Here is a 25,304-nt window from a genome sequence, read left to right on the forward strand (position 1 = left end):
GGACAGCGCCCAGGCCCAGAGTTCAAGCCCCACGACCGACCAAAAAAAAAGAAAAAGAAATTAAGAGCTAGTTGCAGGTGGCTCACGCTTATAATCCTAGCTACTCAGGAGGCTGACATCTGAGGATCATCGTTCAAAGCCAGCCCAGGCAGGGAAGTCGGTGAGATTCTTTTTTTTTTTTTTTGGTCGGTCGTGGGGCTTGAACTCTGGGCCTGGGCGCTGTCCCTCAGCTCTTCATCTCAAGGCGAGCGCTCTACCACTTGAGCTACAGCGCCACTTCCGGTTTCCTGGTGGTTTATTGGAGATAGGAGTCTCATGGTCTCTCCTGCCCGGGCTGGCTTTGAACCGGGATCCTCAGATCTCAGCCTCCTGAGTAGCTAGGATTACAGGCGTGAGCCACCAGCGCCCGGCTTCTTAATTTCTTTACCTACAAAATGGGAAGTGTATGCTCTGCTTGTTTTCTGGACTGGTAAAGGAATCCGTGAAAAATGTTGTAACAGTCAAATGTGGTTATCAAAAGTAGATAGAAAGCAACACAAAATAACATGCAGTTCACTGCTACTCAGCAGTGTCCATTCATAGGGAGTGGAGGGGGGGGACGAAGAAAATAAAACAGACCTTATTGAGCACCTTTAACCTGTTAAACTCAGTGCTAATGGATCCTCCCCACAAAGCTGTGAGGTTGGAATTAGCCGCTACTGGGGAAATCGAGGCTGAGAGAGTTCAAATGACCTTCCTGAATGACACAAATGCAAACAGCCAGGAGACAGCCTCTATTACCGTTGCTCTTCACTCTCCATGGGGCTTAGGGTGAATTGTGGCTTGGGACCCTTCTTTGAGACCCATTGGAGGGACCCAGCCCAAGAATTCCATCCACACCGGGGTTTTCTGGGGCACACCTGTATAAGCAGCAGAGTCTACTCCCAGGAAGCTGGACAGTAGCTTGTCAGGGATTTTTTTAGTAAGGTAACCTTGTGGGAGACCTGAGAGGGTGGGCGGCTGACCCCCTCTGTGCCCCCTCCTGACCTGAGGTCCAGATCCTGTGGGTGGGGGGGGTCCTTCACTCAGTCATGGTCTGAGGGGTAGACACAGGTTAGAGTGCTCACCTTTGTATGTGACAGGAGTAGGTGGACATAGGCAGGGCCAGGAGTGTCCTGGGACAGCTGAGGGGCACATGTCCTGCTAGTGTGCGCGTGACCTGCTCCCACACGCCTAGGAGTGAGTTGATGTCTCCTAGAACGGATGCCAGGCCTAGGTACCCCAGTGGCTTCGACAATGGAGGGGGGGGGTGTCTATTATTTGTGCCTGGTGTCCTTCATCCATGTGCGTGTGTGTTGGGAGAAGTGTTGTGCCACAGCATCCTCACCAACTCTGCATGCTAGCTTATCTGCCGCGTTCTCATCCTTCATTTTGGCATGGGTGGACACTCCCACTAAGTGTCTCCACACGCGTTCGTGGGTGCCTGGAGTGTCTGTGCACACCTGCCTGCGCAGGGAGAGTGAACGGAGCCCGGCACGGGCTGGAGCGTGTGCGCGCAGTCCTGCGGGCCCCGGCTGGGGCTGGCTCCCCGCGGGCCCTCTGCGGGACGGCGTGGCCCGGGGCGCACGTGTGCACGCGCGGGGTGCAGCCGGCGCGCGCGCGGTGCGGGTGAGAGTGCGAGTGTGGCGGCGGCGCTCGGCTCGGCGCCCGCCCGCGCGCACAGCCCGCACACTCGCGCTGCTTGGTTGCTACCGGGTGACGCGGGCTGGGCCCGCCCCCTGCCTGCCGGCCGCGGGCACTCACTCGCCCGGCCACCGCCGAGCAGGCAGCAGCCGCGTCAGGGCCGTCCGGGGGGCCGCGCCGGGAGATGCCCGCAGCCGCCGCCGCGCCCCGCCGGGCCTGCTGAGCCGCCCACCGGGCCAGGGTCACGCCGGGGGCCGGGGTCGCGCCCAGGCGGGGCGGCGCTGCCTGCATGACCCTCCGGCGGCGCGGGGAGAAGGCGACCATCAGCATCCAGGAGCATATGGCCATCGACGTGTGCCCCGGCCCCATCCGGCCCATCAAGCAGATCTCCGATTATTTCCCCCGCTTCCCGCGGGGCCTGCCCCCGGACGCCGGGCCCCGCGCCCCGGCGCCCCCGGACGCCCCCGCCACCCCCGCCGCGGCCAGCGCGGGGCGCCGCAGCCCCTCCGACGGCGCCCGCGACGACGACGAGGATGTGGACCAGCTCTTCGGAGCCTACGGCGCCAGCCCGGGCCCCGGCCCCGGCCCCAGCCCCGTGCGGCCACCCGCCAAGCCGCCCGAGGAGGAACCGGACGCCGACGGCTACGAATCGGACGACTGCAGTAAGTTTCCTAGTCGCCGGCTCCGCGTCCCCCCCGCCTCGCGCGCCCCCTCGGCCCCGCGGTCCCCGCGCGGGGCTCGCGCGCTCCCCGGGCACGCACCGCTCGCCCCGGCCCGCTCCGCGCTCCCCGCGCGCCCCGCAGACCCGCCAGACACCCCCCCCGACCTGGACGGGAGACGTGGGAAGTTTGGGGGCGCACCCTAGGGGGTGTCCCATTTCCAGGTCCAGGCACCCCAGCGTCCGCGCCGCGACCCCTCTCGGCCCGCGCGCCTGGAGCCCCGGCGCGGGCAGCGGCTTTTGTTCCCCGGAAGGGCGGAGCTGCGCCTCCGGGAGACACCAGTTGCTGCCCGCCGCGCTGTCTCCCGCCGGCCAGGCGGCCCGGGGCAGCCCCGCGGCCGAGGGTCGGGATGGAGCGCGCCGGGCAGGGCCAGGGCTGGGCCCGCCCGCATGCCCGGTGGGCCCGGCGGCCGGCACAGCGCCGCGGCTTTACTGGCGTGGGCCGAGCACCAGGAGGACCGCGGAGCCGCTTGTCCTTTGGAAAAACCTTGGCGTTTCTTCCTCCGAGCGGTTGGACCCCGTTGCGGCAGCGCTAGCCCGGGCCGCCGACCTTCACCCACCTGTTACGCCAGCTTTCCAAGGCAGGAGCCCCCCCAACCTCCCTCAGCCGCGCCCCTTCCTCCTGGGATGGGGCCCCAGCCAGTGAGCTAGTGCCAGGGTCCCCCAGGCCGAGGGAGACCAGGCTGGCAGGAGCTCCTGGCATTTTGTACAGACCCTGAGGGTGCTTGCCTCACGCCACCTGATTGTCGGGGAAACTGAGGCCCAAAGACGCCACAGCCCGGTGCCCTGTCGTCTTGCATGGGGACAAGGAGGGGGTCACTGAATGGAAAGTCCCCAACTCAGTTGAGGCCCCAGCCACAACGCTTAGACCTGGAAATCCACGATCAAAAGGGCCAGGGGTGGCAGGGAGGCGTGGACCTCGCGGAGGGGGGGGGGGGTTGTCCTGCACCAGCCCCACCATGGCTCCTCCATCCCCCCTTTGCAGCAACACTGGCTGTGCCTGGCCTGGGCACTCACTCAGGCCTCTGAACTGGAGCCTGGAGTCCTACAGTATGCTTCCGGAAGCTGAAGGTGGGGGTTCACAGAGCCACCTGGGGTGCAGACCCCTCATTGCCCCACCTCTGGGAAGCCGTCAGCGGTGGTGGGTTAGAGCTGGCTGCTTTGGGGAACGTTGCTTGCTGTGCACTTTCTCAGGCCTGGATCACAGCCCTGCAGCCCACACATATTGAGGTCCTGCTGCCGGGCATGAGGGCTTGGGAGCTGTCCTCTCCCTTACTTTCTTGCTGGCTTGGAGAAATGGGGTCCAGGGAGTTTATTGCCTGCAGGGCTGTGCCCTGGATCTGCTCCCCTCCCAGCTCCCAGCACCCTGTGCAAGGCTCCTCCCTAGCTTACTGGCCTCTGGGGAAACCCTGAGACCCACGTCAGCCCTTTGGCTGCCCTTAGACGGAGCCACCCCCAGGAGAAGGGATGGGAAGTTGTTTCTGTTTCTAGCATCTTGGTTGCCGAACCAAAGAGGTGAGCAGGTGGGCAGGGCTTCCACCCAAGCCTCCAGCCACTCTCCAGGTTCTGCAGCAGGCCTAGGCCAAGAGGGGAGAAACGCAGCCATTGCTTTTAGTTGTCCCTGAACCCACAGATGGAGAGAACCAGAAAGCCCAAAGCTCAAACCAGCAGCTCAAACCATCTCCCTCCAGGTTCCTGGGCTCAGAGCACACAGGTGTCCCCCCTGGGGACATACTCACACAGGGTGGTCAATACCTTTGCCAGCTTGAAGGGAGGGGCTGGCCACACCCATATCATCAGGACACACTGGAAGTTTGGGGGCCAAGGAAGCAGGTGTGTGGATGAGCCAGCAGCCCCCCTTCAAAGGTGCCCATCCTAGGCATGGATCCCATCCATGGCTGAGGGGCACAGAACTCTTGGGGATCACAGGTTTCACATCTAGCTGAGTTCTGACAACCAGATACCTAGAATAAGCTTAAATGATTCAAGCCAGATGGTTTGTTACAGCTTTAGCCAGGGTTATGCTATTTGCTGCCCTAATTATTGGATTATCTCTTCTGACAAAAAAGAAATTAGGGCGGCGGCTGTGTCGTCTAAGCAGAGAAGGAAGTGCTGTTTACGCTGCTTTTTCCTCCTCTTTAAAGCCCTTTGTTAGTCACCCCAAGGCACATACCTGGGACCCACATGTCCCCTGCCCATCTCCCAGAGGGACGATTATGGGGAGAAGGCAGAGCACAGGGAGAAAGCACCAGCCCAGGCCTCCCCACTTTCCAGGTGTCTCAAGCTGACTGCTACCTGCACCTTCTATACAGGCTCTGTGGCCACCGCCCCCCTCCAAGAACCCTCCCCCCCCCCCACGCTACTGCACACAGCCCCCAGCAGAGATGCAGTCCCACCATCTCTGTTCCTCCCTGGGGCAGTGGCTATAGGTGCTTTGGTTTGCAAGTAACGGAAAGCCAATTCCAAGTGGCGTAAACGGAGGACAGTAGAGATCCTGTGGGGCAAGGGTGTATTGCCACAGCAGCCCCTCACCTCCTGTTTCTCTCCCCCACTTGGCCAGCTCTTTGACTCATTCCCAAGCAGGTATGGGTGGGGGGCACCCAGATGCGAACCACAGTCCTGATGATGCTGTTAATCTCCATCACCTGAACAGGACCCTCGCTGTCCAAGTGGCTGCTGTGGGCCCAGACATCAAATGTAACAATAAGGTCCTACCTTCCATTTGAAGGATGGGTTTCCTCCCTCAATGTCGAGTTTAAGTTCAAAGAAACCTCTCTCAGAAGATCCCAAGAGACCTGTCCTTTTGTCTCATTGGCCAGAATTGTGCCGCCTGCCCGGCTGCAAGCTGCCCCTGCCTGCCTTACCCTGGGTACGAGCAGGAGTGATGGTTATTGAAGGACAAGAGGCATCGTGGCTGGGTGTGGCCCAAGGGCTCTGCATGGCTGGGGCAGATCCCAGATCACTGGGTATGATTTCCCTTCCTTTGAACCCCAAACTTCCGTGGGGCTGTTTTTTATATACTCAACTTTCCAATGCCACCGTGTGTCAGGCACTATGCAAGATTCAACCTCTGACCTCAGGGGTCCAAACAGGAAGCTCCGGCTTGCTCCCACAGAGAGGGCTCTGCTCTGAGGCTGTGTGGAAGTGAGGAGCAGGCTGGCCCTATGAGAGGAGAGGAAAGGGGACAGAACCATAAGCACAGAGCATCGAAGTCCGGGAAACAGCTGGCAGAGGCACGTAGAGAGCAGGCGGCTGAAGCAAGAAGAGCTAGATGATAAGGTCCAGGCCTTAGTGGTTATATCACAGGTCTTGAATGCCACTCCAGGGAGGTTGAATGGAATCTGGGAGGTGAAGAACTTTTGGATAATTTCAAGCAAGGAAATGAAGAGATGGATGACGGTCCCACAAACCTTTGCCTCTAAGGTTCTGGGAAACAGGGATGTATAGCACAGTCCTCTATCCCTCCCTACCCCCCTCCACCCCCACAGCGTCTACCTCAGTTTCATACTGAGTCCCTATTCCCCAGGGCCTAGGGGTCAGGCAAGTTCAGGTGCAGACTAAGGTCACAGTGAGGCTGCCAGCCTCCCCCGGCCCAGCTGGGGGTGTTCAGCCTTAGAGGAAACAACAGGGCCTGGAGCTTGATTTTCTCTGAATTAGCCCCATTAAAGCTCTATAATTATCGACAAGCGGGTGACAACTCTCAAAGGCCCATTAGTGACCAACCTTCATTATGTTTCCAAAGATGTAAACTTTCATCAGGGCATATGATTTGAGTGGCTCCAGGGGGAAGGTGGCGGGATCCTGGGACACACAGAGTCACAGCCTCCCCTCCCTGCGGGCCTCCCTCATCCCTCCACAGACCAGGATGCATTTCCAGCTCCGACCCTTCCCCAGTACCCCTTCTGTGTGTCTCTCTCTCCTGCTTTATCCCCCCAAAGACTACAATGAAAGTAACAGAAGTTTCAGGAGTTGGGGGCTGGGAAGGTGGCTCAGTGGTAGAGCGCTTGCCTTGCATGCATGAGGCCCTGGGTTCCATTCCTCAGCACCACATAATCAAAAAGCCGGAAGTGGTGCTGTGGCTCAAGTGGTAGAGCACTAGCCTTGAGCTGAAGAGCTGAGGGACAGCGCCCCGGCCCAGAGTTCAAGCCTCACGACCAGACCCAAAAACAAACAAACAAACAGAAGTTTCAGGAGTTAAAGGGGAAAAAAAAAACTGCCCAGCTCTGCTGGGCCCCCCTGACCAGGTCACCTCCCATTCTGAGCCCTATTTCTCCCAATAGGAAAGGAACCCTTTGGACCATAGGCCTCCTATGTCTCTCCCTATCCTCACACTCTTACCCACACATCCCTCAAGACTCTGACCAAATTTCCACTTACAAACTAGCTTCCCCCAGCCACATAGCAGGGCTTGAGCTCAGCGTCGCAACCGCTTGCTTGGCTTTTTCACTCAAGGCTGGTACTCTAGCACATTAGCCGTATCTCCACTCTCAGCTTTTTTTGCTGGTTAGTTAGGGATAAGAGTCTCTCAGATTGCCACGGGCTGGCTTCAAACCATGATCTTCAGATCTCAGCCTCCTGAGTAGCTGGATTATAGGCATCAAGTCACCAGTGCCTGGCTCCAACTAGCACATCTTACAGAAATCCCAGTGGAGTAAGGATTGCTGCAGCAGTCCCCTCCTGGGGCACCTGGGGTGTGTTACCCCTTCCCAGGATATGGTTTCCCTCAGGACAGTATCAACCCTCTGTACACAGGGCCTTCTGAGGAGTAGTAGCAGAGACCCTTCCTGTCCTGCAACCGTACTCTTTTTGGTCAGCAGGGAGCCCATCTGTCTCCTTGGCTCATCTTTTCCTGGGATTGGAAGATAGCATGACGTGTGTGCTTTCACACATGACACCACACCAAACCCAGCTCCTGGGAGCAACTGGTGAGCAAGGTGGTTTGAATGGAGGCCCACTGAATTCCTTGCTAATGTCAGAAGGTGTGGCCAAGGCAGACCTGAAGGGGACAGAAGATTGGTTGACTACCATTCAGAATCCACAGCTCAGGGCTGGGGAGGTGGCTCAGTGGTAGAGTGCTTGCCTTACATACATGAGGCCCTGGGTTTGATTCCTCAGTACCACATAAGCAGAAAAAGTCAGAAGTAGTACTGTGGCTCAAGTGCTAGAGCACTAGCCTTGAGCTGAAGAGCTGAGGGACAGTACCCAGGCACAAAGTTCAGACCCCACAACTGGCAAAAAAACAAAAAACAAAAAAAACCCACAGCTCAGCCTGAGGTCGGTGGCTCATACCTGTAATCCTTGCTACTCAGGAGGCTGAGATCTGAAGATTATGGTTCAAAGCCAGCCTGGGCAGAAAAGTCTGTAAGACTGTCATCTCTAATTAACCATCAAAAAGCTGGAAGTAAATTGTTGCTCAAGTGGTAGAGCATCAGCCTTGAGTGAAAAAGCTAAGTAACAGCACCCACTCAGACCCTGTGTTCAAGCCCCAATACTGGCAAAAGAAAAAAAAAAAAAAAAACTTACATCTTTGAGATTGGTATTACAGCAGCCCAGGCCAGGTAAGTCTTGGGTCTATGGCTGGGTCGGTGGGTACAAGAAGGCTGATGGGTATTTCTCCTGCTTATCCTCACCTGCCCACTGCACAGATGGAAGCAAAGACACAGGCAATGAAGGACCAGACTGAAGCCAGCATGTTCTACTCAAGCTCACTCCTGACCTGTTGACTTGTTGAATGGCCACAGTTCTAACAAGCAACATGGGGTTCTAATTGGTCTCATGGATAGAAATGAATAGGAAAGAGAATTGTCTGCATTACCATAAGGCAAATAGTCTGCTGCTGTGGAGGGAAGAGGCAGAAAAGAGAATATCTTAGCCGGCCACCAGTAGCTCACACCTGTAATCCTAGCTACTCAGAAGGCTGAGATCTGAGGTTCATGGTTCAAAGCCAACCTGGATAGGAAAGTCCATGATTGTCTTGTCTCCAATTAACACTAAAAAAAAAAAAAATTCCAAAGTAGCACTGTGGCTTAAGTAGTAGAGTGCTAGTCTTGAACAAAAGAGCTCAGGGACAGCACGCTGGCCCTGAGTTCAAGTCCCAGGAGTGGTACAAAAAAAAGGGCTGGGCACCGGTAGCCTGTAATCCTAGCTACTCAGGAGGCTGAGATCTGAGGATCACGGGTCAAAGCCAGCTCGGGCAGGAAAGTCCATGAGACACTGATCTCCAATTAACCACCAGAAATTTGGAAGTGGCGCTGTGGCTTAAAGGGTAGAGCGTTTGCCTTGAGCGCCCAGACCCAGAGTTCAAGCCCCATGACCACCCAGAAAAAAAAAAATCTCACACAAGGGGGCTTCTGATCCCCCAAGGAGGGATTGCTTCCCTCCCCTCTGTGTATGACTCACAGGATGATCACAGGCTTCCAGAGACTCCCGTTACTCAGGAGCTTAAGTGACCACTGGCACGTTCCCCCAGAGACAGGGAGGAGTGATCCAGTTTAGAATGGGTTCCTTCCAGAGCAGGCCTCACAGGAGCCAGCACGGTTATCTAGAAATGTCACTGAAATAGATCTGCTTCTGTAATCGTCCGCTGAGAGCTCACCGCACCCCAGGTGCTGCAGTGGCCTCTTGTGTCCTGAGCCCCTCTGTGCCAGGAGACAGCACCTACTGATCATTCTTGGCGCAGGTGAAGCCTCGCCTCCTCCAGGAAGCCTCCCCTGATGGCCCCAGCTCATATGGAGTGCAGGTGACCTTCCTTGTGACCCAATAGCTCTTAGCTAACCAGACTGTTAGGACCTGCCCAGCAGTTGGCAGGACCAGGATTTCTGAGTCATTTAGGAATATGCTGGGGTCTCCCTCACCCCTGCTCTGGCCTTCCTACGGGAGCCTCTGGGGCACAAAAGACACAGCTGCTGGGAATGACACAGCTGCACCTGGTGGTTGCTGCATGCTCTGCCTGTCCCTCGGGAATTGCCTTGGGGGTAGCAACATAGGACCTAACTGGCTCCTCACAGTCCCCCCAGCCCCTCCTCAAGGAGCCAGGGGATGGGGGAGTGAATCAGCACGTCAGCCTGGCCGGGGCTGGGGCCTTGTTCACCTCACCCGTTCCTGTGGCACTGCCCATGTAAAGGGAACCTAGAGCTGGTACCCAGGCCAGCATTGCACAGAGGGGGCTGGGTTCCTGGGGCCTGGGCACCACACTGGGCCAGGCCAGGCAGTGCAGTTAGGGCTGAGGCCTGGGCAGCTGCTGGAATGTGATTTGGGTTACCGCTCGTGGGGCCTTGAGTGGAACGTGCATATGCGCACACACAGGCACACACACAATCTGAGCATCAGCTCCTTCTCTGGACAGTGACAGAACATTGTCACTTTCCACAGTTGGGTGGGGCAGGGGGTATAGGTAAAAGAATTGGCATACAATTGGTATTCATTTGGTGGTTTGGCGTTCTTTGATTCCTCGATCATTGTATGCCATTATACTGGAATGGTTTTATTGGATGTGTGTGTATGTGTGTGTCTATGAGAGAGACTTAATTGTTTGCTTTTTGCAGTAGTAGGAATGGAACAGGGCTATGCACACGCAAGGCAAGTGCTCTTGCACTGAGCACACCTGCTCTCTGTGTGTCATTTGCCAGCAAAGGAGTGTTGAGGATTCAGTGGTGGTGATGATGTTTCTCACTGTGAATGAGAAGGACTGTCTGGGCTCTTGGCCAATCTCAGTGTTCCTCAGCACTAGGAATTTCATATTCTTCCCTAATCTCAACACAAAAGTCTTTTGGGAGGATGCTGAGATATGAGGATCGTGGTTTGAAGCCAGCCTAAGAAGACAAACCTGAGACACTCTTCTCTCCAATTAGCAAAACATTAGAAGTGAAGGTGTGGGAGCATGCCACCCTTATGTGAAAATGCCAAGCAAAAACATTACGCCCTGAGTTCAAGACCCAGCACCAACAACAAAAAAAAAAAAAGAAAGAAAGAAAGAAAAAGAAATCATTTGATAACTTAAAATGTTGCTAAAGCTCTCCCTGGATGGTTTCACTAAGCTTTTTGTTGTTGTTCTTATGGGGCTTGAACTCGGGGCCTGGGTGTTGTTGCTGAGCTCTTTTGGCTCAAGGCTAGTGCTCTGTGACTTTGAGCCACAGCTCCACTTCCAGTTTTCTGGCAGTTAAGAATCTCTTTGGCTGCCTTGGCCGGCTTTGAACTGTGATCCTTCAATCTCAGCCTCTTGAGTAGCTAGAAGTACAGCCACTAGCTCCTGGCTTTACTAAGCTTTGGTGTGACAGTGATACTTTGGTTGCCTTAATTAATTCCAGCCATTAAAAAAAAATAATCTGGGGGCTGGGAAGGTGGCTCAGTGGTACAGCGCTTGCCTTGCATGCATGAGGCCCTGGGTTCGATTCCTCAGCACCACATAAGCAAAAAGCCGGAAGTGGCGCTGTGGCTCAAGTGGTAGAGCACTAGCCTTGAGCTGAAGAGCTGAGGGACAGCACCCAGGCCCAGAGTTCAGGCCCCACAATCAGAACCCCCCCCCCAAAAAAATTATCTGTCACCTTTTGGTTTGCACAGCAGCCATGAAAACAGTGAGTGACAGCTAGTGTCCACTGGAGCTGGTGGCCTGGGAATTGGTCTGCTCACACCTGTGGTTGATGTGGGATCGGCTTTATTATTATTGCTGCCTCTACTCCATGCAGATTCAGCACATTTGAATATTCTGAAAAGGAGTATGAAAGATCTTTGTTCTGTGCAAATCTTTCCAAATCAACCTTTTAATCTTGGGGAGGCCTGGCGAGGGGGAGAGTGGCTCTTCAAACCCCACAGGAGGGTGGCATTCCTACAGGATGCAGCTCAAGTGTGACCCATGTCTTCCTCTGCCCACAGCCGCCCTGGGCACACTGGACTTCAGCCTGCTGTACGACCAGGAGAATAACGCCCTGCACTGCACCATCAGCAAGGCCAAGGTAGGCCCCGCCCCTGCTCCCAGCTCCAGGCTCCTGAGGAATGGCCCAGAAATGGGAGGGCAGTCTCCTCCCATGCTTTCTGTTCAGGCTTCAAAGCGTCTATGTTGTGTGAGGTGCAGTTTGAAGGGGGGAACTTCTTACCTAGACCTATTGCCTATTCCTAAAAGTATCCTTACAAGCTGGGCACTGGTGGTGCACACCCGTAAGCCTAACTTAACACAAGGCTGAGATCTGAGGATGGAAGTTCCAAAGCAGGAAAATCTGTGAAACTCCAATTAATCATCAAAGAGCTGGAAGTGAAGGTGTGGCACCAGCCTTGAGCCAGAAAGCTAAGGGACAGTGCCCAGGTGCTGAGTTCAAGTCCTAATACAGGCGGGGGGGCGGGGGCGGGGGGAGAGAGACAGTTCTGTACAGTTAGTGCATTTGGTGGAGCAAAAGCGGCCAAGGGGCCAGGCCAGGCTTGGGGGAGGCAGCCTAGAGGAGCTGTTGAAGATAGGAAGCAGGAAAGCTAGGTCTGTCCTATAGGAAACAGGGAGGGCTAAATGCAGAGGTCCCTTGGCCTCCCTACCCCAAGCAGTGTGGACCCTACTAGTTTGCTCTGCAAGCTGCAGGTGCCAACAAAGGAAGCTGACACTCCAGCAAGGGCCCTGAGAGCCTTGCTGTTGGGGCTTGTGGGTGTCTGTGCGCCCCCTGCAGCTCTATCCTTGAGCCAGCAAATGCCAGCTGTGTTCTCATCTGTGTTTCTCCATCCCCCACCACATGGCTCCCTCTGGGAGGAAGGTTCCAAAGTTGATGTTCTCTCGAAAGGTAAGAGCCTGGGTGGCCAATAGAGTGTCTGGTAGGTCAGTAGAGCACCCTGTAAGGCTGTAAAGTGCCCAGTAGGGCTGTAGTAGGGCTTAGGCCAGCCCTACTCAGGGGGAGGGGCTGCCATAGAGCTGCCTGGCCCAGATACAACCTGCTCTACCCCTGTGGACACCCAGAGGGACAAACTACCTGGGCTACACCACACTTGTCTCCCAGCCCAGCCAGACGGCCACACAAGGATTATCATGGCAAGTGTGAGGACCCGCCACATTGGGCCTAGCTGCTCTATCCTCTACCCCTTCCCTTTCCTATGGACTTTAAGCCATGACCTGGGAGATGCCCAGACCCACTCCAAAGAATGGAGCCTGGGGACCCTAAGCTCTCAAGAAGAGGTCAGGCTGTGGGCCAGGCAGACCCTTCTCCTCTCCCCTCTCCTAGCTTTACAGAGCTTGTCCAGGCTTGGGGACTAGACATTAGGCCACCCTTTCCCCTCCCCCACCCCCATGCAGACTCCAGACTCATCCTACCTTCTCTACCTTACCCCAGGTGTGCGTGTGCACGTGCATGTCTGTATGTGCACACATCTCTGCGATTATTGGTGCATACACTAATGTGTCCACTTAGGGTGCATAGCTGAAGGCATCAGTGTGGGAGTCCCCTGAATCACAGTGGGCCCCCTCTAATTCCTTCTCTGTAATTGCAGCTGTGCAGGGGAGATATGGGGCTTTGGGGTGGAGGGGAGCCCCAGAATAGGAATTAAAGCACAACTGAGGAAGTGAAGGCATGGATCAAGTGTCCAGCACCAGCCTTTACCAAAAATTCTAAATAATAGTGTAAGGCCCAAATAAAAATAAACCAAATAAAGAGCTGGGTGCCGGTGGCTCATGCCTGTAATCCTAGCTACTCAGGAGGCTGAGATCTGAGGATCATGGTTTGATAACGCAGAAAAAAAAAAAAAAAAGCCGTAAGTGGCATTGTGGCTCAAGTGCTAAAGTGCTAGCCTTAAGCAAAAAAGCTCAGAGTTCAAGCCCCAGGACTGGCAAAAAACAAAGTAGGACTGACTCAGTTCTTCTCAGGGGGCCCTGATAGAGGAGATATATCCAGGGCTGACCCCTGCCTTGGGTGGAGGTTGGCTTCTCTTTGCTCATTTGTACATGAGGCTCATTGCACCACCCTGTGTGGCTTCTGTGAGCAGAAAATGAGGGAATGGGCAGCACCTGTCGTTCTTAAGTACTCAGTGCCTAGTACTGTCCTGAAGGGCAGTGGCACCCACTCAGGCCACCAGGCACAGTCCTGGAGGACTTGGTCAAATAATGCAAATGTAAACTTTACCATGGTAACCACTCTGAAGTGTACAGGGCAGCTGCAAGGTGGTGCTCCAGCAATACCATCCATTCCCCAGAACTAAATTGGTTTTATTGTTTGTTTGTTTTCATTACTGCAGGTTGAAACCAGGGCCTTGCTTAGCAACCACTCTCCCACTTAGCTGTACTTCCAACCCTTTTAGCTTTGGTTATTTTGAGGATAGGGTCTCCATTTATACTCAGCTAACCTGGACCACAGTCCTCCTATTTATGCCTCCCTGTGTAATGGGGATGGCAGATGAACATCACCATGCCCATCTATTGATTGAGATGAGGTTCTTCCAACTTTGTGTGTGTGAGAGAGAAAGAGAGAGACAGAGAGAGGGGAGGGATGGGGGGGGAGCATGCATGTGCATGAGTAAACCAGGACCAGGGCTTAAACTCACAGTCTCTTGCTCAACTTTCTTGCTCAGGACTGGTAATCTACCACTTGAGCCATGCCTCTAGCCTACCATTTTGCTGATTCATTGGAGATGGAGTCTCACAGACTTTTCTGCTAGGGCTGGCTTTGAACCACATGTCCCTAGATCCCAGCCTTCTGAGTAGATCAGACAAGTGCTTGTCATTTCACTCAATTTCAAATCCCCCACCAGTACTGCTGGAGCGTGTCAGAACCCTTTCCTTCTCCCGGCTGGCCAGGTGGTGACCTTTGCTTTGACAATGCGGAGAGCAGCCTTTGAGGCCTTCACCAGCCATAGCCTCCGCCATCTGTCCAGGGGACAGCAAGACCTGGGATCTGGGAGGAAGACCGTCTCTCTACGTCAACCCCATCTGAACCCTTGGTGCCAGCGCCTCCTCTGCTGCCCTCCCTTGGCTTCAACTTTTGTCTCTTGTAGATATGCTAAGCTGAGGAGACTCCTTCAAAAGCCCCTCACCTCCTTTCTTCACAGGGTCAGGTTCCCTGGTGGGCAGCCCCCTAAAGACAGCAGAGGGAGGCATGCTTAAATGATCACAGGCATGACATTAGGGCCAGGGACGGGGACAGGGAAGCCACCTGCATGAAGACAAGAGTAATGCCACTTCTGGCAGTGTCCATGTCAACTCTTCATGCTTCTGGCCACCTGGGTATCCAGGACTGGCCTGGGAGAGGGGCGCAGGGACCCCATGGCAGTCTAGGGGTCAGAAGGACAGGGCAGGCATCACGCCTGGCGATCACACTCCCTCCCTACCCCCCAGCCCAACCTAATCATGAGGATCCCAAAGAGCTGCAGATTTGACTCAATGAAAACATTTTAAGCCACGCTAATAAGCAAATGTGTGAGAATTATAGAAATAAAACAGAAGCCTTCAGCCATCCCCTGCTCACATGGAGTCACCAAGATTCCCCAGGATCCTTTGAATGTTGCTATAGGCTATGGAGAGAGGGCAAGAGGCCGGATAAGGACAGGCCAGGCTTGCTCCAGGGCCCCTTGCCTAGAAAATGAGCTCCAGCCAGCCTGCCCACCCTCCAACCTCTGCCCTGTTTTGGCAGCCAAAAAGTGGTAGGTGGAAAACCCCGTAGTCGACCATCCAACCTAGAGGCCAGGCCTGGGGGAGGAGCCCAAGAGTGCCCTGGTTAGCAGCAGCAAGATGGGAAAGATAATGGGCCTGTTGCTGCACCTCTCACATGTCACCCCTGCCTACTCCCCCCACCAGCACCCTCTCCCCTCCTTCTCCCCCCACAGCTCCCCAGCCCTGTGCACCTACCCAGAAGTAAGAAGGCGGTTTCCTGACAGAAACTCCTGCAGGCCAGTGGTACCTGTTTGCCTCTCAGGCCGTGCATACCTGAGTTGTCAGGAACTGGAAGCAGCGTTAGGGAGGGGTGCCATCTTGTGGAAGAACCCTCTAAAGCCAGACAGCCTGTGGCTCTGGGAATACTGGCTAGCTGACACTGAGGCAAATCCAGAGAGAAGCTGAGCACTGAGTCCAGCCGGCCTGCCAGGATGTGGAACACACGTCCCAGCCACCAAAGCAGTATGTGCATGAGTGGGCAGCAGGTCACGTGGACTCAGGGTCAGGAAGGGAAGTGTCCACGGAGCCCATGTTGGAGAAATGGGAGAGGAACCTGGGAGAGGGAAGGGCCTCCCCAAAGCAGAGCAATGAGGCTTGTTTGTCCCTGCCTCTCATGATCCCAAGGCTAAGAAAAGAAGCCCCATGGCAGCTGCCCCGGGCCAGGGTGTTGTAGGGAGGGGAGACTGACTCAGCCCTACATAACCCATCTAGGACCTTGAGGTTGGGAACTTCTGCACAGGGGGTATGAAAGGGCCTAGCCCGGAGGCTCCAGGGACACGAACCATTATCTGCTGGCTGCTCCGTGTCCAACTTCCAGCTCACACCCTCTGCTGGTCTCTGCTCTAGGGCCTGAAGCCGATGGACCACAATGGGTTGGCAGACCCCTATGTCAAGCTGCACCTGCTGCCAGGAGCCAGTAAGGTGAGAAGGACAGGGTGGCATAGAATCCCTGCATCCCTGGCCCCATGTTGGATGAGCTAGACGGCAGACAGAAACACAAAGGGAAGAGGAGAGGCACTACACCAGCCTGGACATGACACATGGTGACAAGACATTCCTCTTGGCAGAAGGAACAGCCTGAACAAAAGCCAGCAAGAGGGGACATGAAGGCTGTCCCCTGTCTCCTGCAGAATCGGTGCTTCCTACAGAGGCCTGATGCTGAAGTACTCCTCAGGGCAGCTCCTGTGGCTGCTGTGACAACCTGCCACAAAGTTAAAAGCTTAAAATAACACATTTATTATCTCCCTGGTCTGGCTGTGGATTAGAAGTCTGACAGGCCTCACTACACTGAAAATCAAGATGTCAGCAGGGCTACATTTCTTCTAGAGTCCTCGGAGCAATGTTATTTCCCCTCCCTTCACAGCTTTTAGAAGTTAATCTGTATGCCTTGGCTTGTGGCCCCTTCCTGAATATTCAGAGCCAACCACACACATCCCCTGACCTGCTGCATCACACTGCTTCCCCAGTCCTCTCTTCTACTTTGAAGGATGTGATGGGATGACAGGGATTCCTTTCTAGGATAGTCAGCCTTTTTTTAAATTGTCAGTCTTGGGGCTTGAACTCAGGACTGAGCACATCTTTGAGCTCTTCTGCTCAAGGCTAGCACTCTACCACTTTGAACCACAGCTCCATTTTGGTTTTCTGGTGGTTAACTGGAGATAAGAGTCTCACAGAAGCTGGGTGCCAGTGGCTTATATGCCTATAATCCTGTCTACTCAGGAGGCTGAGATCTGAGGATCACGGTTCAGAGCCAGCCCAGGCAGGAAAGTCTGTGAGACTCTTATCTCCAATTAACCACCAAAAAACCAGAAGTGGTGCTGTGGCTCAAAGCAGTAGAGCATTATCCTTGAGCTAAAGAGCTCAGGGACAGTGGTCAGGCTCAGAGTTCAAGACCCACAACTGACCAAAAAAAAAAAAAAGTCTCACAGACTTTTCCTGCCTGTGCTGGCTTTGACCCATGATCCTCAGATCTCAGCCTCCTGAGGAGCTAGGATTACAGGTGTGAGCCACCAGTGCCTGGCTCAAAGTCTGCCATTTGATGATTGTCATTCCATCTGCAGACTTAGGCCCCCTCTGCCTTGTGATCACACCCACGGGTTCCAAGCATTAGGATGCTGTCTACTTTGGAGGCCATGATTCTGCCTACTGCGCTCATTGGGTGCTAATAGAATCATTTTTTTCCTTACCCTAGGCAAATAAGCTCAGAACAAAAACCCTGCGGAACACTCTGAACCCCACGTGGAACGAGACCCTCACTTACTACGGAATCACAGATGAAGACATGATCCGCAAAACACTGCGGTGGGTGAGGGTCCCAGCCACCCGCCCCCCCCCCCAGCCCTACCCACAGGGCTGCCCTGCCCAAGGCCAGAGCCCCACTGGCTGTGGAAGCATGTGGAGAGCCCCCCACCCCCCTAAGACTGAGGTGCTGGCTTTGTCCTTCCCCCCAGGATCTCTGTGTGCGATGAGGACAAGTTCCGCCATAATGAGTTCATCGGGGAGACACGGGTGCCCCTGAAGAGGCTGAAGCCCAACCACACGAAGACGTTCAGCATCTGCCTGGAGAAGCAGCTGCCGGTGAGCGGCCTCCGCCCCCACGTGCGCGGCCACAGGTGTGGGAGGCACGCGGGACTTCCTTTTGGAGGTGTGGGGGTGAGTGGACCCAGAGCCAGGAGAGGGGACCATCCCAGGAGGGGTCAGAGGTAACAGTGGGAAGTGGACACTTGTCAGTGACATTGGGATATCTGGGGGGTTTAGGGCTCAAACTTGGCACATATATGACCAGAGCCACACCTCCAACACCAGGTTTCCTTTATTCTTTCTCTGTGTGTGTGTGTGTGTGTGTGTGTGTGTGTGTGTTTTGCTGGTTGTGGGGCTTGAACTCGGGGCCTAGGCACTGTCTCTGCAGTCTTTCACTCAAGGCTAGCACTCTACCACTTTGAACAACAGTACCACTTCCGGTTTTCCGGTGATTAGTTGGAGATAAGAGTCTCACAGACTTTCCTGCCTGGGCTGGCTTTGAACCATGATCCTAACCCTCAGATCTCAGCGTCCTGAGTAGCTAGGATTACAGGTGTGAGCCACCAATGCCTGGCTCTGATTTTGTTTTTTGTGCTGGTAGAAGGGCTTGAACTTGTGCTGTGGCTTGGCTTTTTTTGAGCAAGGCTAGTGCTCTAACACTTGAACCACAGTTCCACTTCTGCCTTTTTTGCTGGTTAATTGGAGATGAGTCTCACAGACTTCCCTGACCTTATTGCCTTCAAACTGTGATACTCAGCCTCCTAAGTAGTTAGGATTACAGATGTGAGCCAACAGCACCGGTTTCATTTTTGGCTTATTCTGGCTGGGGCTTGAACCCAGGGATTTGAACATGCTAGACAAGCACTCTACCACTTGATCCAAGTCTCCAACTCTCTGCTTTTTGGGCTCAGATTGGCCAGAAGAAGAGGGAGGAGAGAGTAAGGCCCCTCATAGGCCAGAGACAGACTTGCTTCCAGATGGAGGCAAAGGGTCCAGATCTGGGGCCTGAGTCCCTGGAGGAACAAGGCAGCTGTTAACTAGGGGCAGCGAGAGCGACAGCCATGCAGGAACTCAATTGGACCATGTTAGACTTGAAGTGCTTCTGAGATGCCCAGAGGAGACAGCAAATAATTCTTTTCCTAGAAATTGCAATTGTTTGAAAATGATGTCAGAAGAGATTTTGCCCCCTGGCTGGCTTCAGCAGCTGAGCCCTCCCAGAGCTTTGGTCTCTGTTCCTCTCTCTCTCTCTCTCTCTCTCTCTCTCTCTCTCTCTCTCTCTCTCTCTCTCTCTCTCTCTCTCTCTCTCTCTTCTCTCTCTCTCTCTCTGTGCCTGACTCTTTCACTGGGTGGAAAAGGGTGGGGGAAGCTGGGTGCTGGTGGCTCACAACTGTAATCATGGTTCAAAGCCAGACCAGGCAGGGAAGTCAGTGAGACTCTTATCTCCAATTAACCACCAGAAAACTGGAAGTGGTGCTGTGGCTCAAAGTGACAGAGTGCTCGCCTTGAGCTGAAGAGCTCAGGGACAGCACCCAAGCCGAGTTCAAGCCCCATGACTAACAACAACAGAAAAAGAGGGGGTGGGGAGAAGCCACAAGTGCTCAAGGCCAAGAGAAGCACTGGCCCTCAGCTACCAGAATATGCACATGGACATGGGCACCTCCCTTCCAAGGGCCTGAGTGGTGAAACTCAGGAAGATAAAGCCCAGCAGCCTGTGTGGAGGACCTGGCAGGGTGTGGCCCTCAGGATGTGGACTGGCCCCAGTGCTGCCTTTTTTATGGTGTGTGTGGGCACAGTCTGAGATTTGAACTCAGGTCCTCCAATTATGTGGATGGAACTCTATTAATGAGCCATACCTCCAGTCCTGATTTTTGCCAGCTAATTGGAAGTAAGAGTCCCATGGACTTTTCTGTCTTACCTAGCTTTGAACCATAATCCTCCAGATCTCAGCCTCCTAAGTAGCTAGGATTCCAGTGTGAGCCAGCAATGCCTGGCTCCAGTACTGCCTGGTTTTGTACATCATGATCGATCTACTCCCTTTCGCATCTCTCCCCCTCACAGACGCCCTGCGATGGGTGGAACCTTTTCTGCCTTATTAGTCACTAACCACAGATTACCTAGTTTTTCCAAATGCTCCTCATCACTTAGGAGGGCAACATAGGCTCCCATGGTCCTTGTGTTCCTGAGCTCCAAACACACACACACACATACACACACACACACACACACACACACACACACACACACACACACACACACACACACACCCTCTGTGTGAGTGGCAATATGGATGTGCACAGATTGTGTGTACAGCCCAAGCACAAAAGGAGCCTAGCACAGAGTCCTGGGAGAAGCCCTGGGGGAACAGGAGGCGTGGGCTCCAGCAGAGGGTGTCTGAGTGGGGGAAAGGGCAGAAGAAGGGGCTTCTGGGATGGTAGATGGAAGGAAGGAGCCCACTGTGTCAGGAGGTCGAGGCGTGGAGAAGCTTTTCGCTGGTTGGTGTGGGGGCTGCTGCCACATTGAGGCCCAGAGCTTGCCTTTGTGGTGGGGTCTGGGCATGCTAAGGCACACCAGGGACTGGGTGGCTTCCCTGCCGGACTCCCAGCTACCCTGGGGCTGGAAGAGGCAAAGGTCCGACTTCCAGTCTTTCACAAAGCTGTTCCCTGAAAGATGCTAGGAAGCGACCTAGGACACTGGAGCTAGGGGAGGCTTGCCTTCTAGAATGTTCCATGTAGCCTGGACAAGCCTTTCATCCTTTGCCTGAGGCCCAACCTAGCATGAAGTTGAACCCAGAGGGGACCATCTGACACACTGTTTGTTCCCACCTGAAGGTTAGAACAAGTTTCTGTCAGATATAGCTCAGTGTCAGGCCTTTAGCCAGCTCTGAAGTTAAAAATTATCCAACTAAGCCATGTACCAATGGCTCACACCTGTAATCCTATCTACTCAGGAGGAGGAGATCTAAGGATCACAGCTCAAAGCCAGGAGGAGGAGATCTAAGGATCACAGCTCAAAGCCAGCCGGGGCAAAAAGTCCCAGATTCTCTTATCTCTACCAAACTATCAAAAAAAAAAAGCCAGAAGTAGACCTGTGGCTCAAGTGATAGAGCACTAGCCTTGAGCAAAAGCAACTAAGGGACAGAGCCTAGGCCCTGAGTTCAAGGCCCAGGACTGGCGTGTACACACACACACACACACAAAATACAAGTAGATCTAGGCTTACTGGCTAACACCCATAAATCTCATCTACTTGGTAGACTGAAATTGGGAGGATCACTGTTTGAGGCCAGTTCTGGGGAAAAAGTTAAGACCTCCCTCCTCCCCCCCCCCACCATTTCAACCAATAAAAAGTGGGGCGGGGAAGGTGGTTCAGTGGTAGAGTGCATGCCTTATATGCATAAGACCCTGGGTTCAATTCCTCAGCATCACATAAGCAGAACAAGTCAGAAGTGGCGCTGTGGCTCAAGTGGTAGCATGCTAGCTTTGAGCTGAAGCGCTGAGGAACAGCGCCCAGGCCCAGAGTTCAGGCCCCACGACCAACCAAAAAAAAAAAGTGAGGCATTATTGTTCAAACCCATCATCTCAGTTACCTGGGATCACAGTCCAAACTAGCTTGAGCAAAAAGTTAAGATTCTTCTTGAAAAATAATGAAAGCAAAAGGGCTAAAATCAGTTGAGCACCAGTGGTTCACACCTGTAATCCTGGCTACTCAGGAGGCTGAGATCTGAGGGTCACAGTTCAAAGCCAGCCCAGGCAGGAAAGTCTGTGAGACTCATCTCCAATTAACCACCAGAAAACCGGAAGTGGCGCTGTGGCTTAAAGTAGTAGAGCACTAGCCCTGAGCAAAAATGCTCAGGGATGGTGTCCAGGCCCTGAGTTCAAGCCCCATGACAAAAAAAGGGAGAAGGGCTAGAATCATAACTTGAGCAGTACCAAGCCTGTATGGCATGCTCAAGGATGTAAGTTCAAATTCCAGTACAAAAAAAAAAAAATAGAATCTGTCTTCCAGAGACCTAGAATCTGAAGGGAGACACATGAAGAACCAGGGACCAAAGCAGAGAGAGGGGATAGCCACCCTCCAGGTCAGGAAAGCCCAGGCTGGAGCCACTTGGGTAGTACCCAGTCCTAGAAAGAGCAAGGCTCATGGGTAACAGGACAGGAGGGCGCACTGGAGAGAACACAGCCTGGGCTAAGGTGTAGCATATGAGCTGACCTCAGCGCTGAAGACCTCAGCGCAGGCCAGGTTTAAGGCAGGATGGTGAATATGTTAGGCTTTTTGGACCTGACCATCTCTGTTCACCCACTCATTTCTGCCACTGTAGAGCCAAAGCAGCTTAGAGGAGATGTAAATGGAAGGATAGTACTATGTTCCAATAAAACTTCATTGATAGACACTAGTTTTTTTTTTATGGAATAGAGGTTTGAACTCAGAGCTTTGAGCTCACTCAATTTATTGCTTGGCTGAGTTACTACTTGAGCCATACCTCCAGCCCTGCTTTTTGCTGGTTATTTTGGAGATGGAGTCTGGAAGACTTTCTTCCTGGACTGGCTTTGAACCCGTGATCCTCTTAGTCTCCTGAGTAGCTGGGACTACAGGCATGAGCCATCGGTGCCCAGCCTAGGTTATTTTTTGAGATATAGTCTTGTACTTTTTTGCTCCAACAATCCTGTAGCTGCAATCATCCTAGGATTATAGGTTGTGCCACTGTGTATAGACTTTGCCTTTTTTTTTTTTTTTTTTTTGACCTTTCAAGAAGGAAAAAAAAACACTTAGCCCTCACTTATGAAAAGTCAGCATCCAGCCTGACTTGGTCTGTAGATCTGTGTATGCTGAGCTGAGACGTGCAGGGCCACGGCGCCAGGCCCAGGCCACGGGTGCCAGGAGCTGGGAGGGCCAGGGCCAGGGGTCCACCGCAGACAGATCCCTTAGGAAGGAAGAGGCAGCAGAAAAACCTGAGAAAACCCAGCTGGGGCCACTTGCAAGGAGCCTGACAAGGCCTGGCTGTGCAGCACAGGTGTCCACCCTAGAGAAGCAAGGAGAGCTGAGTGCTGCCCCGCCCAACAGGTGGACAAGACAGAAGACAAGTCCCTGGAGGAGCGCGGCCGTATCCTCATCTCTCTCAAGTACAGCTCGCAGAAGCAAGGCCTGCTGGTGGGCATCGTGCGCTGTGCACACTTGGCCGCCATGGACGCCAATGGCTACTCAGACCCCTACGTGAAAACGTGAGTGTGCTGCCAGGCCTGTGCCCGCCTCCCCTCCCCTCCCCACTGGCCAGGCCTGTGCCCACATCCCCTCCCCTCCCCACTGGCCAGGGCTGTGCCCAGCGCGGCCATAGTTGCTTCCTTTGACAGCTCAGGAACGGACAAGGGAGGGTTGAATGTGGCCAATCTGTTTCACAGGTGGGGAAACGGGCTCAAAAGAGCTGAGTGCTTTTCCCAGGTCACATGGAGAATAGTTACCTCCTGGTGCCATTCCTCACCCGTGACCCTAGGGTGCAGAGTCACGTGTACATTGGAGAAGGGGACAGGAGAAGGTGGTAGCCATGCCCGGAGAGGGCAAGAGGCTGGAGACCTGGTAAGGGAGCTCGCTGGGGTCCGTCCCATGTGCCCAGCCCTATATTTGATGATGGCACTGAGGTGACACACTGAATAGAGGCTCACGCCAGTGACCTGAGCCTGTCGGGTCAGGGAAGACTGCTTTGAGCCTGGCAGGACATATGTGGTCAGGAGTGAGGAATGGGGGGGGGGGGGGCTGTCCTGGGACTACCACCTCAGGTGTGGGGTTCCTCACAAAAGGAATGAGTGGGCTCAGACTCCATAGAGACTCTCCCCAGGAAGCACTGGGGCAGAAATTCAGCTCAGAGCAGAGCTGGGGCTGCTGGGGAGAGGACCCAGGAACTATGCGGCAGTGTGCCCAACCTCAGGGCACACTGAGGAGACGCATGTGGCTGAAGGCATTTTGGTCCCACCAGATGGCCAGTTCACAACACGAGGGTGCCATGCCCGAGGCGGGGGCTCAAGTGGTAGAGCACCTGATTTGCAAGTAAAAAGGCCTGAATTCAAACCTCAAAACTGCCAAAAACAGAAGCTGGGCCCCAGTGGCTCACACCCATAATCCTAGACACTCAAGAGGCTGAGATCTGCTGATCAATGTTGGAAGTCAATCTAGGAGGACAGATCTGCCTGAGAGATTCCTAGTCTCCAGTCAATCAGCAAAAAGCCAGATGAGGCCAAGTTCCAGCGTCAGTACTGACAAGGGGGCTAGGGAAAGAAGCCAGCAAACATGCATGTCTCTTCAGCGTGTCTGTGGGTGACACATGCTCACCCCCAGTGTGGAGTTTCCCGGAGGCATCCTGAATCTTAGGGACTTTATCCACTGTAGTATAGATGAACATTGGCTTATCAGAAAAGCAGACACACTGTACTATTTCACTTACCTTGAAGCTCAGAATAGACAAATACATAGCAACCAAAGTAGTTAAGTAGCTGCCCAGGTCAAGAATGGGGAATTTGGGAGAAAATGGAGAATTTCTGCTAATGGGTGTAGGGGTTTCTCTCTGGGGTGATGAAGATAATTGAAAATTGCTTATGGAAATGGCTGCACAATTCTTGTGTGTGTGCATGTGCATTTTACCACTATGCAAGTGTTCTGTCCCTTTAGCTACATCCCCAGCCTTTTTAAATGATTTTTTATTTTGAGTAGCATCTTGCTATGTAACTCTCTTGGCCTCCAACTGTTGATCCTCTTGCCTCTGCCTTCTGAGTAGCTAGGATAACAGCCCCTGGTGCCTGGCTTCAGCTGTAATTCTTGGAAAACTGCATTGCACTACACCTTTAAAAAAATTAAAATATATTTTTATTGTAAAGATACTGTACAGAGGGGTTACATGAGCAAGGTAATGAATACATTTCCTATCAAGCATTTTTACCCCCTCCTTTGTTTTTCCCCTACCATCCCTTTCCTCCCCATCTCCCCCACTGTACCTTTTAAAAAGGGCACATTACACAGGATGTGAATTATATCTCAATTAAGCAGGTTTTTTTTTTTAATCTTATCACCCAGGCCCCAGAAGCAGACCATGCATAAAGAATGGCTACCGTATTGTCGGGGAAAGTCAGGCTCCCAGAGAAAGCAGTGCTGGGATTACTACTGGTTTTCTATTAGAAAGATAGTTGGGCTGGGAAGGTGGCTCAGTGATAGAGCGCTTGCCTTGCATGCATGAAGCCCTGGGTTCAATTCCTCAACACCACATAAGCAGAAAAAAAAAAAAAAGCCGGAAGTGGCGCTGTGGCTGAAGTGGTAGAGTGCTAGCCTTGAGGTGAAGAGCTGAGGGACAGCGCCCAGGCCCAGAGTTCAGGCCCCACAACCGGACCCCCCACACACACACACACACAAAAAAAAAAGATAGTTAATTGGGCCTGAAAGTCAAATTTAGCAAAACAATGTTTTCCAGTGGATTCGAAACCCATGTGAGGGGCTGGGAATGTGGCTTATTGGTAGAGTGCTTGTCTAGCATGCATGAAGCCCTGGGTTTGATTCCTTGTACCAAATACACAGAAAAAGCCAGAAGTGTCACTGTGGCTCAAGTGTTAAGAGTGCTAGCCTTGAGCAAAAGCAGCTCAGGACAGTGTCCAGGCCCTGAGTTCAAGCCCCAGGACTGGTAAAAAAAAAAAGAAAGAAAAGGAAGGAAGGAAGGAAGGGAGGGAGGGAGGGAGGGAAGGAGGGAGGGAGGGAAAAGAAAAACCCAGGTGAGGGAGAATGGAGTAATTGTGGGAAGACAAGCCACAGACTCAGTCT

At 53.7% G+C, this 25,304-nt stretch overlaps 1 protein-coding gene across 1 annotated transcript in view; it reads left to right on the forward strand.

Moving 5' to 3' along the window:
- Positions 1-1,788: 1,788 nt before the first annotated feature.
- The window catches only part of Doc2b (double C2 domain beta), a 33,376-nt gene continuing 9,860 nt past the window's right edge, over positions 1,789-25,304 (forward strand). Inside the window, exons 1-6 of the mRNA XM_042670519.1 lie at positions 1,789-2,324; positions 11,252-11,331; positions 15,837-15,911; positions 17,182-17,291; positions 17,441-17,567; positions 22,572-22,729. Of these exons, the coding sequence (XP_042526453.1) occupies positions 1,952-2,324; positions 11,252-11,331; positions 15,837-15,911; positions 17,182-17,291; positions 17,441-17,567; positions 22,572-22,729 (923 nt within the window). The 5' untranslated portion in view covers positions 1,789-1,951. The remainder of the gene's footprint in view (positions 2,325-11,251; positions 11,332-15,836; positions 15,912-17,181; positions 17,292-17,440; positions 17,568-22,571; positions 22,730-25,304) is intronic.

This window comes from Dipodomys spectabilis, unplaced genomic scaffold (assembly GCF_019054845.1).
Source record: "Dipodomys spectabilis isolate Male_0828 unplaced genomic scaffold, ASM1905484v1 ptg000018l, whole genome shotgun sequence".
In the NCBI taxonomy this organism is placed as follows: Eukaryota; Metazoa; Chordata; class Mammalia; order Rodentia; family Heteromyidae; genus Dipodomys; species Dipodomys spectabilis.